The sequence below is a fragment of the Gorilla gorilla genome, chromosome 20, assembly GCF_029281585.2.
Source record: "Gorilla gorilla gorilla isolate KB3781 chromosome 20, NHGRI_mGorGor1-v2.1_pri, whole genome shotgun sequence".
NCBI lineage: Eukaryota > Metazoa > Chordata > Mammalia > Primates > Hominidae > Gorilla > Gorilla gorilla.
The window spans coordinates 18,770,280-18,789,419 of NC_073244.2; the positions used below are offsets into that span (position 1 = coordinate 18,770,280).

At 53.5% G+C, this 19,140-nt stretch overlaps 2 protein-coding genes across 6 annotated transcripts; one reads left to right on the forward strand and one right to left on the reverse strand.

Annotated features, from left to right (window-relative positions):
* Positions 1–691: 691 nt before the first annotated feature.
* TRIR (telomerase RNA component interacting RNase) lies at positions 692–4,807 on the reverse strand. 2 transcript variants are annotated; one of them, XM_004060092.4, is made up of 3 exons: positions 4,373–4,801; positions 1,397–1,474; positions 692–1,121 (listed from the first exon to the last, which is right to left on the reverse strand). In XM_004060092.4, the coding sequence occupies exons 1-3, from the start codon at positions 4,715–4,717 to the stop codon at positions 1,014–1,016; spliced, it is 531 nt and encodes a 176-aa protein (XP_004060140.1). In that variant the 5' UTR covers positions 4,718–4,801; the 3' UTR covers positions 692–1,013. The 2 variants fall into 2 exon arrangements, with proteins under 2 accessions (XP_004060140.1, XP_018871240.1); XM_019015695.4 differs by lacking the exon at positions 692–1,121 and having other exon boundaries at positions 1,398–1,474; positions 4,396–4,807.
* Positions 4,808–4,978: 171 nt separating this feature from the next.
* GET3 (guided entry of tail-anchored proteins factor 3, ATPase) lies at positions 4,979–18,409 on the forward strand. Of its 4 annotated transcripts, none has more exons than XM_055371852.1 (8): positions 4,979–5,023; positions 7,549–7,756; positions 8,601–8,748; positions 15,443–15,591; positions 15,675–15,825; positions 17,283–17,390; positions 17,481–17,678; positions 18,059–18,409. In XM_055371852.1, exons 2-8 carry the CDS (start codon positions 7,596–7,598, stop codon positions 18,188–18,190), a joined length of 1,047 nt encoding a protein of 348 aa, XP_055227827.1. In that variant the 5' UTR covers positions 4,979–5,023; positions 7,549–7,595; the 3' UTR covers positions 18,191–18,409. The 4 variants fall into 4 exon arrangements, with proteins under 4 accessions (XP_055227827.1, XP_055227826.1, XP_063557120.1 ...); XM_055371851.1 differs by lacking the exon at positions 4,979–5,023 and adding an exon at positions 7,098–7,283; XM_063701050.1 differs by lacking the exon at positions 4,979–5,023 and adding an exon at positions 7,337–7,382.
* Positions 18,410–19,140: the final 731 nt, after the last annotated feature.

Here is a 19,140-nt window from a genome sequence, read left to right on the forward strand (position 1 = left end):
TGGGAGGAGGCCAGGAAGTGGAGGCTGCAGTGAGGCAGTGAGCTGTGATCGTAGCACTGCACTCTAGCCTGGGCAACAGAGCGAGACCATCTCCCAAAAAAAAAAAAAAAAAAATTCCTGAATTCTCCCCCCCATAATCCATTCATCAATCCTCCTCACTTAGGAGGCCCCCATCAGGCTCAAGCCCTCTCCAACCTGGCTGTTCCCTCTGCCTGGGACTCCGCCTCACCTCCCTCAGGACTCTAATCAAATGTCACCTAAAAGACATACCCCCCTCCTCCCTAGCTGCAAAAGGGCTTCCCCTTTTTGTTTGTGTCTGTCCCCTTCTGTAAGGGCAGGGAGGGTGTGGTCTGTGTGTTCCCAGCTGTGGTCCCAGAGCCTTGCAGAGCCCTGGCACATAATAGATGCTCCTAAGTGTCTGCTGAATGCACAATCCAACAGCTTTGGCCAAGCCAAAATGGAACTGTGAAGAGAAAGTGAGCCTAAGGTGGCACGGTAGGGATGCAGCAGTGAGGGGAGATAGGTCTTGGGGAAAGTCCAGGCCTACAGGAGGGGATGTGCCCCTGTCCTTCCTACCCCTTCCATATCCCGCTCCTTACTGGGTCAGGCCCAGGCTTTGACAGGTACAATGCCAGCAACGGGGGGAAGGCTTAGGTCCGACAGCGCAAAGAAGACAAACCAAGCACACAGCTCCGGCACTAAGTCAAGTTCTTTACTTCCCAGAAGTGATGGCTAAGGGGAGGGAGGAGGGTGAGAAGAGGAAGACAGAAAGAGCCAGAGAGAATGAGGAGGTGAGAAGGGGGGGGACAGTAAACCACTGTTCTATGAAGTCTCACGAGGCAAGTGCTCAAGGTAAAAAAAGAGTCCTGGAGAATCGTCCACGGCTGCGGGAAGCATCTCGGTTTCCTTCTGCTTTTAAGTCCTCTCAGGGAAGGCTGTCGCCGCTGCCGCTGCATTAAATAGTTATGTACATCGCAGAGAGTCCCAGGCCATGGGCAGGCGGGGGAGGGGCGTCATTTCACCAGGGGCCGAGTTTTATCATCGTCACCGCACTGGTGAGCTTTGTACTTTTTCACTTCTGCCATGTACTTGGCCCACGCATCACCTTTACTTGTTAATACCTGTGGAAAGGGGATACGGGTTAGGACGGGGGTGCCAGGAACCAGGGTCAGGACTGCCCTGAGACAGGTGACCCATTCCCAGTGTCACCCGGAAGACTCTGGGTTTGAGCTAAAGATTATAAAGTCAAGTTATCTGGGGACCCATTGACAGCCCTCCTACCCTGCCAGGCACACTCATCAAAGGCCTGGATACCAGACAGGGAGGGAGAAGGCTGGGTGCAAAAGCTGGAAGGGAAAGGCAATGCGGGTGGACCCCCTGCACCAAGCTGGCTCACCTCATCCTCCGTCTTCTGCTTCTTGGCTACTATTCCCGTCTTGAGGGCTAGTTTGTTCCCGCCTCTGCGTTTGCCCACCTGGGTGAAGGGACAGAAGACTGCAACGGTTACAGGAGCCGGGACCGCCCTTGGCGGCGCTGAGGCCCACTACACCTTCCTAGCCCGGCCTGGTGGCCCGTCCTGACGCCGCGCCCAGCTCCGCCAGCCGGCCGACCTGCGCAGCAATCAGAGAGGAGCACACGCGACTCAGCGCCTGCCCTGGGCCCGCGGTGCCCTCCCAGGGAGCAAGAAGAGTGCCCACCTCAGTAGGGACCAGCTCTGTTCTCACTTTCCACACCAAGGCCTCACCCTCCCTAGCAGGGACCACAAGAGGTGGCAACAGCTCCCTTTATTGAGCACGTACTGTATGCCAAGCCCTGTGCCAAGTGCTGTGGATGTATCATCTCCTTTCATTTTCACAGCTACCCTAAGATGAAAGTTAGAACCACCCCCTTTTTGACCAGGCACAGTGGCTCAGGCCTGTAATCCCAGCACTTTCGGAGGTAGAATCGGGTAGATCACCTGAAGTCAGGAGTTTGAGACCAGCCTGGCCAACATGGTGAAACCCCATCTCTACTAAAAATACAAAAAATTAGCCGGGAGTGGTGGTAGGCGCCTGTAATCCCAGCTACTTGGGAGGCTAAGGCAGAAGAATTGCTTGAACCTGGGAGGAGGAGGTTGCAGTGAGCCGAGGTTGCACCATTGCACTCCAGCCTGGGCAACAAGAAGGAGACTCTGTCTCAAAAAAAAAAAGAAAAAAGAAAAAAAAAAAAGAACCACCCCCTTTTCATAGATGAGGGAAGTCTTTCAGAAGGAGAGGTCATGCTAACAACAATGGAGCTGATTCAGGGTCAGGTGGGTCGAAGCCTCTGGACAGCATCCTTAGACATCAAGCAACATTGCCTTCCCTGTGCCTAGCCTGGCACGGCCTCTTTGAGGGTGCAGCCAAAATGGCCCCTCAATGAACAAATGAAAAAGATGCAATGACGACTGCTACTCCCATTCATGAAGGGATTCCACTCGCAGGTATCACACCAACCCTGGTCCTGACGCTTTTCCTTCCTTACCCTTGCCTCAAAGAGTCTTCCTCTAGCCTTTCATCCTGTATCCCACCTTCTCCCATTGATTGAGGGCTTCCTGCGCTCCAGGGGCTCCAACAGGCTTCACAGACAACCAGGCATTCAGTAACCTGTGCTGCTGGGACTATTTCCATTTTTTTTTTTTTTTTTTGGAGACAGAGTCTTACTGTCCAGGCTGGAGTGCAGTGGCACGATCTCAGCTCACTGCAACCTCCACCTCCCAGGTTCAAGTGATTCTCCTGCCTCAGCCTCCCGAGTAGCTGGGATTACAGGTATGCACCACCATGCCTGGCTAATTTTTGTATTTTTAGTAGAGTCAGGGTTTCACCACATTGGCCAGGCTGGTCTTGAACCCCTGACCTCAGGTGATCTGCCCGCCTCGGCCTCCCAAAGTGCTGGGATTACAGGCATGAGCCACAGAGCCTGGCCTGCTGGGATTATTTCACACCGATTTTTTTTTTTTAAGATACTCTCTTGTTCTGTCATCCAGGCTAGAGCGCAGTGGTGCAATCACGGCTCACTGCAGCCTGAATCTCCTGGGCTCAAGCGATCCTCCTGTCTCAGCCTCCTGGGTAGCTGGAGCTCCAGGCATGTGTGGCACCATGCCCAGCTAATTTTTTAATTTTTTTTGTAGAGATGCGTTTTTGCCATATTGTCCAGGCTGGTCTCCAACTCCTGGGCTTAAGCGATCCACCCACCTCGACCTCCCAAAATGTTGGAATTACAGGTGTGAGCCACTGCACCCAATCCACGCCCATTTTTAACAAATGAAGAAACTGAGGCTTGCAGAGGTTAGATCACTTGCCCAAAATCACATGCTGGATCCAGAACTAGAGCCCCCAGTCTTGTTATTCTCAAGTCAACACTTTTTCCTCCACACTACAGAGACTTGATCTTAACACCACAGACAAGGCAAGCTCAGAGCCAAAAATCAATATATGCCCTATTTACTTAATCCAGAGTTTCTCAACCTGGCACTAATAACATTTTGAGCTGGATTATTCTTTGTTTGGGGGTGGGAGGGCGCTGCCCCACGCATGGTAGGAAGTTGAGCAGCATCCCTGGCCTCTACCCATAGATGTCACTAGCACCCCCTCCCGCAGTTCTGACAACCAAAAATGTCTCCAGACTTTGCCAAATGTGGGGGTGGAGGGAACTGCCCCAATTGAGAACCACCAGTTTAGCCCTTCCTGGAAGACAGGCTCTGTGCTAACCACTTTTCCAGGATCACCTCATAAAACCCTCACCACATCAAGAGATGCGATGATGTCTATTTTTGCAACCAGGGAAAATGAGGGTAGGCAAACCCAGAGGCTCCAGGAAAGCAGCGATCTTGTCTGTAAGCTCACCACTGCATACCAGCACCTAGCACAATGCATAGCACGAGGTAAATTGCTCAATAAATGGAGGTTGGTCGAATAAGATACAAGGAAGTCAAGCAATTGTCCTAGGTAAGTAATTGTCCTTACATAGTACGTGGTCTGAGTCTAACGCATATAGCTCAGAGTCCAGACTTAAATTTACTCCCTTTCCTCATAATTAGTGGTGGTCCCATGACCCAAGGTCCGGGTACCACTCAAACAGGAATCCTGATATCCACGTTTCCTCATTCTCCACAGTGCTGATTCCTAGGCAATTCCTCAGCTCCCAGTTCCCACGGGCAAGCTCCTGGAGTCCCCACTCCCGCCCCCAGACCCCAGTTGTCGGGAATCCAAGTTCCACACCCTCAGCGGGTGACCCGGGCGGGCCCCTCATTCAGAACGGAAAGTGGACCTCGGTCCCGATCCCCCTTCACGGGCCCCGACTCCCGCTGCCAGGACAGGCCGTGGCGCCCGCCCCCACCCCCACGGCTCCTTACGAAGCTAAGTGTGGAGCCCGGACCGCCCTTCCTCTTCGGATCCCCGGGGCCAGCGGCGGCGGCCGACTGGTCGGGTCGCTGCGGACCCGGGGGCGGCTCCTCCTGCCGCTGCCGCTGCTCCTCCTCCATCTTCCGCTTGAACAGCTCCAGGAAGCTGCCGTCGTTGGCGAACAAGTTCACGCCGCCCGACACCGGGCTCGAACCCGCGCCCGACACCTCCTCGTCCCCGCTCTCCGGCGACGTCCCCGATCCCGACTCAGCCCAACGGCTCCCGCCACCGCCACCGCCCGCGGGGCCCGGAGCCTCCCGGCCCTGAGGCTCCGCCCGTCTCCCTCGGGCAGCCATTTTGTCGCCAGGTGCCGCGCAAAGGACTCCGGGAAGGCTGCTCCGGCCCCGCGCTTGGCGCCCGACTCGCCTGGTCCCGAACAATGCATGCCGGGAAGAGCGGTCAGGCCCTCCAGAGTCCGCAGCGGGGGCGGGGCGAATGAGGGAACCAACCCGAAGGGGCGGGGCTAGGGGGAGGAGCCCCCGTCTCGCGGGTTTTTTTGTTTGTTTTTTTTTTTCTTTTTTTTTCAGACGGAGTTTCCCTCTTGTTTCCCAGGCTGGAGTGCAACGGCGCGATCTCGGCTCACCACAACCTCTACCTCCCAGGTTCAAGCGATTCTCCTGCCTCAGCCTCCCGAGTAGCTGGGATTACAGACATGCGCCACCACGCCCAGCTAATTTTGTATTTTTAGTAGAGACGGGATTTCTCCATGTTGGTCAGGCTGGTGATCTCCCGACCTCAGGTGATCCGCCCGCCTCGGCCTCCCAAACTGCTGGGATTACAGGCATGAGCCACCGCGCCCGGCCTTGTTTTTTAAAAATTAGAGACGGGCGCCTGGCTATATTGCCCAGGCTGGTCTCGAACTCCTGGCCTCAAGCGATCCTCCTGCCTTGGCCTCCCCTCCCAAAGTGTTGGTATTACAGGCGTGAGCCATCGGGCCCAGTCTTGCTGTTTTGGTTTTTGGTTTTTGGTTTTTTGTCTTGTTTTGGAGACAGAGTCACACTCCGTCTCCGAGGCTGGAGTGCAAAGGCATGATCACGGCTCACTTCAGCCTCGACCTCTCAGGGCTGAGGCGATCCTCCCACCACAGCCTCCCGAGTAGCTGGAAACACAGGCATGCGCCACTACGCCTGGCTAATTTTATTTATCTATTTATTTATTTATTTATTTATTTATTTATTTATTTATTTATATTTGTGGAGACGGGGTTTTGTCATGTTGCCCAGGCTGTTCTCAAACTCCTAGGCTCCAGCATTCCTCTTACCTTAGCCTCCCAAAGTGCTGGGATTACAGGCGTGAGCCACCGAGCCCTGCCTCTCGGGTTTTCAAAATTCAGCAGTACTCAGGCTGGTGTTCCCCAGACAGGGGGTCCCGGAGAATGAGACTGTCGCCTGAGACTGGGGCTGTAGCTTGCTCTCTGGAGTTGGTTTCACTTGGGGCTAGGAACAGATTCGCTTTCCAGGGCTAGAATCCCCGTCTGACGACACCAAGAATAATCTCTATGAGTGGAAGGACCTCATTTGGGGCTGTGTGCTCAGCTGACACCTGGGAACTTGAACCCCTAACTGCGGAATAGAGAGCATGTCTAGTCTGGGCCCCCCAAGTAGAAATAGGGGTATCTTTGGGTTGGGTACCCATCTCTGGGATAAAGCTCACATTTATTGGGGACATAGCTGGCTCTGTGGAGCTGAGGTCCCCGTCTGAGAATCAGCTTACTTTTTTATTTTATTATTGTTATTATTACTTTATTTTATTTTGTTTTATTTTATTTTTTGAGACGGAGTCTCGCTCTGTCGCCCAGGCTGGAGTGCAGTGGCGTGATCTCGGCTCACTGCAACCTCCGCCTCCCGAGTTCAAGCGATTCTTCTGCCTCAACCTGGTCTCGATTCCTGACCTCGTGATCTGCCTGCCTCGGCCTCCCAAAGTGCTGGGATTACAGGCGTGAGCCAACGCGCCCAGCCTATTTTATTTATTTATTTATTTATTTAGAGACGGAGTTTCACTCTTTCACCCAGGCTGGAGTGAAGTGGCGCAATCTCGGCTCGCTGCAACCTCTGCCCTCCGGGTTCAAGCGATTCTCCTGCTTCAGCCTCCTGAGTAGCTGGGATTACAGGCGCGTGTCACCACGCCCGGCTAATTTTTGTATTTTTAGTAGAGACAGGGTTTCACCATCTTGGCCAGGCTGGTCCCGAACTCTTGACCTCAGGTGATCCACCCGCCTCGGCCTCCCAAAGTGGTAGGATTACAGGCATGAGCCACCGCGCCCGGCCCGAGAATCAGCTTATTTTATGAGCTGTAGTATTCAGATGAAGTCGGGGTTATTTCTAGTCTGTAGTCTCCCTCTAAAGTTAAGAGTGTCATGGGCTGGGGTCTCCATCAAGGGCCTGGAACCCAGCTTCTGTTCCTGCTCTAAGACAGAGGTTCAAACATGAAATATGGTATACTGGAGTCTTCTCTTGAAATACAAGGAGGCTTTTAGGAATTCCTTCTACGAAACGGAGCGCAATTGCAGGAATGGTGTCTGCTAGGCATGGGAGATCAGGGCGTACAGGACAAGACTGTGGACTCGCCCACTCTAAGCCACTATCAGCCCGAGGACCTATCGCCAACCGAGTCAATTCGTCTATGATTGGTTTGCGGCAAGAGCCAAGTGGCTCACAGCCTATTGAATAACAGAGGGGGCGGACCTGAGGTGAGGTTGGGCCCTAACGTGAAGAATAGAGGGAAAATGATGGACATAAAGTTGAGCCTATGGAATCAGGCCAAGGAGGACCGGGACTCTGACTTCACCGAAAGGGCATGGACTGGGTGTTTGGCTGGTTGCTAAGGAGAGGTTGGCGCTACCGGAACATAAGAGTGATTGGTGTAAGTAAGAAAAGACATAGCCAATGAAAGGAGAGCTGCAAGACCTAGGGCCCAATCAGTGAAAGGGAGTAGCCTAAACCGTACCGATGTGTTCATTAGGTAGGGGGAACACTTGGAAAATTATAGACCAGAGGTTGACAAAGTGAACCGTGGAAGCAAAGAATAGTGAAAATATAATTTATATTTCTCCTAAAAGGCAAGTAATGAGGAAATTAACTCATGCTCCTAGCTTCGCTAGGAATGTGATAGAGAATTTCCCCTGTAGGTTCTTCGTATGGTGCGCTCCGCTGGATCACGTGAGCCAGTTCCAAAATGGCGGCAGGGGTGGCCGGGTGGGGGGTTGAGGCAGAGGAGTTCGAAGATGCGCCTGATGTGGAGCCGCTGGAGCCTACACTTAGCAACATCATCGAGCAGCGCAGCCTGAAGTGGATCTTCGTCGGGGGCAAGGGTGGTGTGGGCAAGACCACCTGCAGGTAAGGAGGCTGCGGCGGGGGCCAGGAGGCGTGTAGGATATACCACTGGGCGAAGGGGAGGCCAAGGACCGGCTTTTCCACCACGACCGGGGTATGGGGGCTGGCGGGGGTCTTTGGGTTTCACTCTCTGGAAGTTACCTGGAGCAAATGAGAAAGACCTCAATGCAGCCCTAGCACCCTCTGAGTTGGACCATCCGTGTTGGGGCTCAAGTGCCGAACCACAGTGAACTCAGCGCCCGGGGGACGGGGAAGCACTTAGATATCCCCATCAGCTGGACCGTACCTGAGTGAATCCAGAGTTGTGGGTGAGGGCGGCACCAGAACAAGCAATCCTAGTTCGGTGAACCTTGGTGTTTTATGCCCAAGGCGAGAGTGAGGGTGGAAAGCGAGGGAGAGGGCACGTGATCAGACTGTCCCAGGCAGCTACAGGCAGGAGGTGTCCGTTGGACAGATTATCCTGGACAAGCAGACTGAACCATCCTGTGCTTACTAGGGAATGCAGGGGACCCCTTAGCTTATTAAGGAAGGGGGCACGGAGTCAAGCTATGCTGGCTGGACAGCTGGGCCATGCCACTTAGCCCAGCAAAGAAGAAGCAGGCACTAGGCCAGACAGACTCAGTCAGCTGAACCTGACCTCTCTAGTCCACATAGAGGGGTCAGGAGATAAATCAGAGAGGGTTCCTTTGTAGGGACTGAGGCTCAATCCCACCGTAACCCATACTCTCCTCTCAAGGCCCCTGCTGATCCGGGTCACCTGCTCCAGGCAACCTGCCACTCCCCTTGCAGACCCAGGGAACAGAGCCCATCCCCTCATCCCCTATCTTTTGACTTTTCCTTTACTCAGCTGCAGCCTGGCAGTCCAGCTCTCCAAGGGGCGTGAGAGTGTTCTGATCATCTCCACAGACCCAGCACACAACATCTCAGATGCTTTTGACCAGAAGTTCTCAAAGGTGCCTACCAAGGTCAAAGGCTATGACAACCTCTTTGCTATGGTGAGTGGAACAGGGCTTAGCCACCACTTCTGGGAAAAGCCTCTTCCAGCCTTTCTTGTGCGCACACACCAGCAGCCACCGTGTCCTATCCACTCTATATCCTGTGTCTCTCCTGTTTCACTCCTTCCTCAACATACTCAGAAGGGAACCAATGAGGAATTGCAGAGCAGGAAGCACACCAGAGTGCCTGAAGCTTAGTGAGCCAGGGTAGGGGAAGGAGAAGTTGGAGAGACCAATCAGAGCCACATGGTGTGGGACCTTATGGGCCACGCTAAGAAGTTTGGCATTGACTCCAGGTTATTAACGGGAAGCTGTTTGTTTTAAGCAGGGCAATGTCGTGGCCAAATTCATGTTTGAAAAGTACCCTTTGACGGCCAGGTGGAGATTTAATTGTCAGTCAGGGTAGAAGCAGGGAAACTAACAAGGAGATTGGGGATGTAACCAGTTGAGAGATGACAACATCCTGGACTCTGGTGGAGGCAGAATGTTGGGGGAGAAGTAGTCAGACTTGAGGTTATTTTTTTTTTTTAGACACTCAAGACTCCTCTGTCTCCCAGGCTGGAGTGCAGTAACCCGATCTAGGCTGACTGCAACCTCCGCCTCCCAGGTTCAAGCAATGCTCCTGCCTCAGCCTCCCGAGTAGCTGGCATTACAGGCTTGCGCCACCACTGCCTGTTAATTTTGTTTTTTTTAGGAGACAGGTTTTCACCATATTGGCCAGGCTGGTCTCAAACTCCTGACCTCAAGTGATCTGACTGCCTCGGCCTCCCACAGTGCTGGGATTACAGGCATGAGCCACCACATCGCACCAGGGATGTATTTTGGAAGTAAACCAGTAAGATTACTTGGGTGAGAAAAAGAAATGAATTGATTACATGTCTTTCTTGTCTCTCTGAGCAGCTGGGATGGGGAAAACTAGGAAAGGAGTAGGTTTAGAATTAACAAATAAAGAATTTCATTTTGTCCACAGTGAATGTGAGTTGCCCACTGGAAATCCAAGTGTAAACATCATGACAATAGCTTGTTTATGTGAGTCTGGAGCCCAGAGGAGGTTGGCATTGATTTGGAAGTCACTGCCCCAAGGGTGGCATTTAAAGCTGTGTGAGGGCTGGGCATGGTGGCTCATTCCTGTAATCCTAGCACTTTGAGAAGCCAAGGTGGGCGGATCACTTGAGGTCAAGAGTTTGAGACCAGCCTGGCCAACATGGTGAAACCCCGTCACTACTAAAAATATAAAACAATTAGCTGGGCATGGTGGCAGGTGCCTGTAATACCAGCTACTCAGAAGGCTAAGGTAGGAGAATCGCTAGAACCCAGGAAGCAGAGATTCTCCTGCCTCAGCCTCCGGAGTTGCTGGGATTACAGGTGCCTACCACCATGCCCGGCTAATTTTTGTATTTTTAGTAGAGACGAGGTTTTCTCACGTCTCAAAAAAAAAAAAAATTGGCTGGGCGCAGTGGCTCACTCCTGTCATCCCAGCACTTTGGGAGACCAAGGCGGGTGGATCACAAGGTCAGGAGATCAAGACCCTCCTGGCTAACACGGTGAAAGCCCATCTCTACTAAAAATACAAAAAATAGCTGGGCGTGGTGGCAGGTGCCTTTAGTCCCAGCTGCTCAGGAGGCTGAGGCAGGAGAGTGGCGTGAACCCCGGAGGCGGAGCTTGCAGTGAACTGAGATCGTGCCACTGCACTCCAGCCTGGGCGACAGAGCAACACTCTGTCTCAAAAAAATAATAAAGGCCGGGCACGGTGGCTCACATCTGTAATCCCAGCACTTTGGGAGGCTGAGGCGGGCAGATCACAAGGTCAAGAGACTGAGACCATCTTGGCTAACACGGTGAGACCTCATCTTTACTAAAAATACAAAAAAATTAGCCAGGTGTGGTGGCGGGCACCTGTAGTCCCAGCTACTGCGGAGGCTGAGGCAGGAGAATGGCGTGAACCCGGGAAGCGGACCTTGCAGTGAGCCGAGATCGCGCCACTGCTTTACAGCCTGAACAACGGAGTGAGACTCAACAAAAAATAATAAATAAAAATAAAATAAAGAGATGCTGCAGAGTGAGGATGCTGGCAGAGGACAGTCCTCAGGTGGGATGAGCTCCATCCAGCATACAGACCCAGAACTTGGGCGCTGCCAGGGTCAGGGACTGGGAGGGAAACAGGAGGAATTGGGGCACTTCCCGGGCAGAGATGAGGGTGTTGGCAGCCAATGGCTTCTCTTTCTCACCAAGGAACAGGCAAGGGTCTCAGCAGTGAATGGGATAGAAGTTTGAGGAGGGAGAAAATGTCACGTAAACACTTCTTAAGGTAGCAGGGGGAACCAGAATTGTCTGGATCATCAAGTGCCCATTGGAGATTTGTGTTCAGAAGAGGGGAGCAAGGGCGGGCGTGGTGGCTCATGCCTGTAATCCCAGCACTTCGGGAGGCTGAGGCGGGTGGATCACAAGGTCAGGAGTTAAAGACCAGCCTAGCCAAGATGGTGGAACTCTATCTCTACTAAAAATACAAAAATTAGCTGGGCACGGTGGCTCACGCCTGTAATCCCAGCACTTTGGGAGGCCGAGGTGGGTGGATCACAAAGTCAGGAGATTGAGACCAGCCTGGCTAACAGGGTGAAACCCTATCTCTACTAAAAATACAAAAAGTTAGCCAGGCGTGATGGCGGGTGCCTTTAATCCCAGTTATTCGGGAGGCTGAGGCAGGAGAGTGGCATGAATGCGGGAGGTGGAGCTTACAGTGAGCCTAGATCGCGCCACTGCACTCCAGCATGGGTGACAGAGCAAGACTCCATCTCAAAAAAAAAAAATACAAAAATAAGCCAGGCACGGTGGCTCACGCCTGTAATCCCAGCACTTCGGGAGGCTGAGGCGGGCAGATCACCTGAGGTCGGGAGTTCGAGACCAGCCTGACCAATATGGTGAAACCCCGTCTCTACTAAAAATACAAAAATTAGCCTTGCGTGGTGGCCGGCACCTGTAGTCCCAGTTACACGGGAGGCTGAGGCAGGAGAATTGCTTGAACCTGGGAGACGGAGGTTGCAGTGAGCCGAGATCATGCCACTGCACTCCAGCCTGGGAGACAGAGCGACACTCCATCTCAAAAAAAAAAAATTAGCTGGGCCTGGTGGTGGGCGCCTGTAATCCCAGATACTCGGGAGGCTGAGGCAAAGAATTGCTTGAACCTGGGAGGCGGAGGTCGCAGTGAGTCAAGATTGCGCCACTGTACTCCAACCTGGATGACAGAGCGAGACTCCGTCTCCAAAAGGGTGAGGAGCAAGATGGGAATACTCTTCAGGAGTGTTTGGCCCTCAAGTGCAGTGATACTAAAGAGCTAGAAAGCCATACCTATAATTTCAGTGCTTGCAGAGACTGAGACAAGAGGATCACTTGAGGTCAGGAGTTCAAGACCAGCCTGGGCAACAAAGGGAGACCCTTTCTCTACAAAAAACAAACAAAATTAGCTGGGCATGGTGGTGTGTGCCTATAGTCCCAGTAAGTCGGTAGGTTGAGGCAGGAGGATCGTTTGAGCCTAAGAGTTTGAGGCTGCAATGAGCTATGTATGAGATGCTATCTTTTTTTTTTTTTTTTTTTTTTTTGAGACTGAGTTTCACTCTGTCACCCAGGCTGGAGTGCAGTGGTGTGATCTCAGCTCACTGCAACCTCCACCTCCTGAGTTTAAGCGATTCTCCTGCCTCAGCCTCCCAAGTAGCTGTGATTACAGGCGCCCGCCACCACATCCGGCTAATTTTTGTTTTGGGGGGGGTTTTTTGTTTGTTTTGAGACAGAGTCTTATTCTGTCACCCAGGATGGAGTGCAGTGGCGCAATCTCGGTTCACTGCAACCTCTCCCTCCCGATTTCAAGTGATTCTCCTGCCTCAGCCTCCCGAGTAGCTGGGACTCCAGGTGCATGCCACCATGCCCGGCTAATTTTTAGTATTTTTAGTAGAGACGGGGTTTCACTGTGTTAACCAAGATGGTCTCGATCTCCTGACCTCGTGATCCACCCGCCTTGGCCTCCCAAAGTGCTGGGATTACAGGCGTGAGCCACCGCACCTGGCCTATATTTTTTTTTTTAGTAGAGACGGGGTTTCAACATGTTGGCCGGGCTGTTTTCAATCTCCTGACCTCAAATGATCTGCCTGGCTTGGCTTCCTAATACACTGGGATTACAAGTGTGAGCTACCGCGCCCGGCCAAGACGCTATCTCTAAAAGAAAGAAAAAAGAAAGCTGGAAGTAACCAGAGTGGGGGATTTTGCCAACAGCAAGGGGAAAGGGAGTGTTTGCAGAGGGAACCTGTGGAGGCTGGGCTGGATAAGGGTGCCAGCCAAGAGAAACACTGACAGTTTACAGGGGCCAGGTGAGGGGATGAAGTAGTCCAAAGAAGCTTAAAATATATGAAGCATAAGAAGAGGTTGCAGTGATGAGTGGGCAAGCTCCCCAACAGGGAATGACCCCTAAGGCCAGCGAGTTGGGTACTTCCCCATGGGACTCATGAAGTCACCAAGAAGAGATGACAAAGGAGGAAGATAAAGAGGGAGGCATTGGCCGGGCATGGTGGCTCATACCTGTAATCCCAGCATTTTGGGAGGCTGAGGTGGGTGGATCACCTGAGGTTGGGAGTTGAAAACCAGCCTGACCAACATAGAGAAGCCCCGTCTCTACTAAAAATACAAAATTAGCTGGGGTGGTGGCGCATGCCTGTAATCCCAGCTACTCAGGAAGCTGAGGCAGGAGAATCACTTGAACCCTGGTGGCGGAGGTTGCAGTGAGCCAAGATCACGCCATTATCCAACCTAGACAACAAGAGCGAAACTCCATCTCAAAAAAAAAAAAAAAATTACAAAAATTAGCCAGGCATGGCCGGGCGTGATGGTTCATGCCTGTAATCCCAGCACTTTGGGAGGCCGAGGTGGGCAGATCACGAGGTCAGGAGATCGAGACCATCCTGGCTAACACAGTGAAACCCCGTCTCTACTAAAAATACAAAAAATTAGCCGGGTGTGGTGGCGGGTGCCTGTAGTCCCAGCTACTCACTGCACTCCAGCCTGGGTGACAGAGCGAGACTCCATCTCTTTTTTTTTTTTTTTTTTTTTGAGATGGAGTCTTGCTCTGTCGCCCAGGCTGGAGTGCAGTGGCGTGATCTCAGCTCACTGCAGGCTCCGCCCCCCAGGGTTCATGCCATTCTCCTGCCTCAGCCTCCCAAGTAGCTGGGACTACAGGCGCCCGCCACCTCACCTGGCTAATTTTTTGTATTTTTAGTAGAGATGGGGTTTCACCGTGTTAGCCAGGATGGTCTCGATCTCCTAACCTCAGGTGATCCGCCTGCCTTGGCCTCCCAAAGTGCTGGGATTACAGGCGTGAGCCACCACGCCCGGCCAAGACTCCATCTCAAAAAAAAAAAAAAAAAAAAAAAATTAGCCAGGCATGGTGGGGCATGCCTATAGTCTCAGCTACTCGGGAGGCTGAGGCAGGAGAATTGCTTGAACCCAGAAGGTGGAGGTTGAGGTGAGCTGAGATCGCGCCACTGCACTCCAGCCTAGGCAACAAGATCAAAACTCCATCTCGGGGAAAAAAAAAAAAAAGAGGGAGGCATTGAGTCTGAGACTGGCCAGGGACCCCAGCCATGGCCATCCCTTCATAGATTCTACATACATGTTTGTGTTTTGTTTTGTTGTTTGTTTTTTGAGACAGAGTCTCGCTCTGTCACCCAGGCTGGAGTGTAATGGCGTGATCTCGGCTCACTGTAACCTCTGCCTCCCGGGTTCAAGCGATTCCCCTGCCTCAACCTCCAGAGTAGCTGGGATTATAGGCACCCACCACTATGCATGGCTAATTTTTGTATTTGTAGTAGAGACGGGGTTTCACCATGTTGGCCAGGCTGGCCTCGAGCTCCCGACCTCAGGTGATCTGCCCGCCTCCGCTTCCCAAAGGGCTGGAATTACAGGCATGAGGTACCGCGCCTGGCTGGATTCCCCATATGTGCTGACGACCTCTGTGCCAGGCACTGTCCATGCTAAGCGCTGAGGACACAGCAGTGAGCTAGATGGTAAAACCCCTGCCCTTGAGGGGCAGACGTTCCTGCTATGGAGACAGATGATAAACATGATAAGGGAATCATGAGGGATGTGAGGAAGGGCTAATTTTTTTTTCAGGTAGGTCTTGCTATATTGCCCAGGCTGGTGTCCAACTCCTGGGCTCAAGCGATCCTCCCATCTCATTCTCCTGAGTACCTGGGACTACAGGCGTGAGCTATCCTGCCCAGCTCCTAAGGGCTAAACCTTAAGGAGAAAGGAAGGCAGGGCAGGGGTGTCGGTGGATCTGTGCTGTTACTTAGGGTGGTCAAGGAGCCCCTCAGCGGAGGGATGATGATCCGGAAGAGGTCATGGCCCAGTCATGGGAGTATCTGGGGTTGCAAGTGGCAGGTTGCAAGTGGGGAGTAGCAGTGTAAATGGCCCGCAGTGGGTTTCAGCTTCCCTTTGAGGGCCCTGGGCACAGCTTGCAATTTTCCCCTTGTTTTTGACCCTTTATGCAACCATACAAAACCCTAAGTACTACCTCAGGGTCCCCCCCAGCCATGACCTAATGAAACACCTATGGTCACAGCCCACCACAGGCTCCCCCTGGCCCTGTGCCCAGGTAGGAAGGCTCCCCCAGCAGTAGCAGCAACCTCAGTCTCATCTCTTTGGCCCCCAGGAGATTGACCCCAGCCTGGGCGTGGCGGAGCTGCCTGACGAGTTCTTCGAGGAGGACAACATGCTGAGCATGGGCAAGAAGATGATGCAGGAGGCCATGAGCGCATTTCCCGGCATCGATGAGGCCATGAGCTATGCCGAGGTCATGAGGTCAGGCCCAGCCAGCAGGGGTGGGGGCTGCCTGGGGAAGGGGAAGAGCGGACACAGAGGGCCTGACCCCTGTCTCCCCTCAGGCTGGTGAAGGGCATGAACTTCTCGGTGGTGGTATTTGACACGGCACCCACGGGCCACACACTGAGGCTGCTCAACTTCCCCACCATCGTGGAGCGGGGCCTGGGCCGGCTTATGCAGATCAAGAACCAGATCAGCCCTTTCATCTCACAGGCAGGCGGCGGGGGCCCCCACCTGCACTATCCAGGCAGCCGGGAGTGGGAGTAGGCCCAGGCCCCCAGACCCTCAAATGCGCACTAACAATTCCCTTTCCTTCCCACCCCTTCTCACTCTGGACTTCTCCCTGGAGGGGATGGGACGGAGCTGTCTTTCCTCCCCCACAGGCAGGACTCAGTGTCCCTGCCCCTGCCCACTGAATACCCTAGACAGAGCCAGAAAGCACATTCCAGAACCAGGCAACCTGCCTTCAAACCCTCTACACTCACCATGTGACCCAACTGCTGTGTGACCTCAAGCAAATCACTTCACCTCTCTGGGCCTCACCTTCCTTGTCTTGCAAATGGAGATCATGAGAGTGCCCCATGGGTTATTATTATTATTATTATTATTATTATTATTATTATTTGAGACGGAGTCTTGCTCTGTCACCCAGGCTGGAGTGCAGTGGTGCGATCTTGGCTCATTGCAACCTCCACCTCGTGGATTCAAGTGATTCTCGTGCCTCTACCTCCCAAGTAGCTGGGACTACAGACATGTACCACCATGCCCAGCTAATTTTTGTACTTTTTGTAGAGATAGGGTTTTGCCATGTTGCCCAGGCTGGTCTTGAACTCCTGGCCTCAAGCAGTACACCCACCTCGACCTCCCAGAGTGCTGGGATTACAGGCATGAGCCACTGTGCCCAGCCCCCATAGGTTATTATTACGATGACAACCCTAAAGCCCCCACAGTGCTGCACACCACCAGCACCACCCTCCATGGTGTATGTGCACGTGTGGGTGTGTGCGTGTCCCCTGTGGGGACCTGTGCCTCAGGTGGTAACACTGAGCACTTACTGTGTGCCAGACACTATTCTGAGCACATTATATGCTTCAGCTCATCTGGTACAACAGGTCTGGGAGGTAAAGTTTAGAGATGGGGAAACTGAGGCTCCAGGAGGGTCAAGCCCCTTAGCTATGGTTCCCTAGAAATGGCAAAGCTGAGGCCGGCCGCAGTGGCTCACGCCTGTAATCCTAGGACTTCGCAAGGCCGAGGCAGGTGGATTGCCTGAGGTCAGGAGTTCAAGACCAGCCTGGCCAAAATGGTGAAACTCCACCCGTACTAAAAATACAAAAATTAGCCGGGCATGGTGGCGCGCACCTGTAATCTCAGCTACTCAAGAGGCTGAGGCAGGAGAATCGCTTGAACCCAGGAGGCGGAGGTTGCAGTGAGCCAAAATCACGCCATTGTACTCCAGCCTGGGCAACAGAGTGAGACTCCATTTCAAAAAAAAAAAAAGAAAGAAATGGCAAAGCTAGTATTTGACCAACCCCAGGAATCTGCTCATGGGCCTGAGCCTTTAACCACTGGGAGGTATCAGGAGTCATCCCTCGGGTGTTTAGTGAACCCCCGACCCAGGAGGTTTAAGGAGCCCCAGGTAAGCTATGAGCCCTCCCACATCCCCCCTGCAGATGTGCAACATGCTGGGCCTGGGGGACATGAATGCAGACCAGCTGGCCTCCAAGCTGGAGGAGACGCTGCCCGTCATCCGCTCAGTCAGCGAACAGTTCAAGGACCCTGTGAGTGATGGTCTGGCTGGTGGTGAGAGGCCCGGGGGCTGAGGACAGGAGCAGACCCCGCCCCTCACTGTCCTCTCTCGTGCCCTGTAGGAGCAGACAACTTTCATCTGCGTATGCATTGCTGAGTTCCTGTCCCTGTATGAGACAGAGAGGCTGATCCAGGAGCTGGCCAAGTGCAAGATTGACACACACAATATCATTGTCAACCAGCTCGTCTTCCCCGACCCTGAGAAGCCCTGCAAGATGTGTGAGGCCCGCCACAAGATCCAGGCCAAGTATCTGGACCAGGTGTGTCCACCCACCCAGCACTGGCTCAGCAGAGGCACCTCTGCCCTTTTATTCTCTGATCTTTTGCTCCACCGTCTGGCCCTCTGCCCTCTAGCCTCCTGCCCTTTGCCCCCACATTTCAGATCCTTCACCCTTATTCCGGCCATAGAGGACTGTGGCTGGCCTGGCCTAGGTCCCTGTGACCCTGGAGAGCAGGGGGTCTAGCCCAGTGATCTCTGACCATAGTGACGCAACTCCCACTTATGACACCTTAAGCTCCTGCCCTGTATTCTCTCCCTGACTCTGGAAGCTTTCTAGCTTTACCGCTTCTATTGATCCACACTCTGTCTCTGCCTTCCTGCCCCCTGACCACTGCCTTCTACCCTCTGCCCTGGCTGCAGATGGAGGACCTGTATGAAGACTTCCACATCGTGAAGCTGCCGCTGTTACCCCATGAGGTGCGGGGGGCAGACAAGGTCAACACCTTCTCGGCCCTCCTCCTGGAGCCCTACAAGGCCCCCAGTGCCCAGTAGCACAGCTGCCAGCCCCAACCGCTGCCATTTCACACTCACCCTCCACCCTCCCCACCCCCTCGGGGCAGAGTTTGCACAAAGTACCCCCCATAATACAGGGGGAGCCACTTGGGCAGGAGGCAGGGAGGGGTCCATTCCCCCTGGTGGGGCTGGTGGGGAGCTGTAGTTGCCCCCTACCTCTCCCACCTCTTGCTCTTCAATAAAATGATCTTAAACTGCTGTATTGTTGACATTGGGAGGTGAGGGTAAGCACCTTTATATACAATTGCACAGGTTGTGCACTGGACAGAAGTGTCACATCTAGAGGGGCCCATTCACAACAGAGACCTAATAGAGATGCATGTTTATTGTGGCAACTTTGGAAGGAGGGTGTCTTGGGTGAGAGATACCTTTGTCTCATCCTGTGTGGGTTAAGGTGTTCCTGTTGGGCCTGTGAAGCCTGGAATGGAAGACAGAGGCATTTGCCCACTTCCTTGGAAGCTCAGAGCGTGGGAACTGGGAGGCCCCTTGGCCAGCCCCAGGCTGGTGGGGAGCGGAGCGGATTAGGCCGGCAGTGGGCCCGGCGCTGCCTGCTGTTTGGTTTGGGAATTAGTGGGCGCCCTGGGGAGAAGCCAGGCCTGCCAGACTGGGGATTAACAGTCTCCACCCCCCAATTCCTGCCCCCATGGGATGGCATCAGCCCCTCCCAGCAAAGGGCTGCAGCAAGGGGGCTGGTTAGTGGTCAGGGTGACAGAGGACTCGGGCTGGAGGGGCTCCTGAAGTCTCATCCTGACTCCAGAGCGGTCTCAGGCTGTGGGCACACAGGCCTGGAAGGCACCTAGTGGACCCCCTTATCCCCTGCCCTTCGCTCCTCCCTCTGCCACTGCCTGGGCTGCTATTGTTGTCCCCACTTGGGAGACTCAGGATGGGGTATGACCTTGAGAGTTTACAAGTTCCAAGCCAGAGCTGGC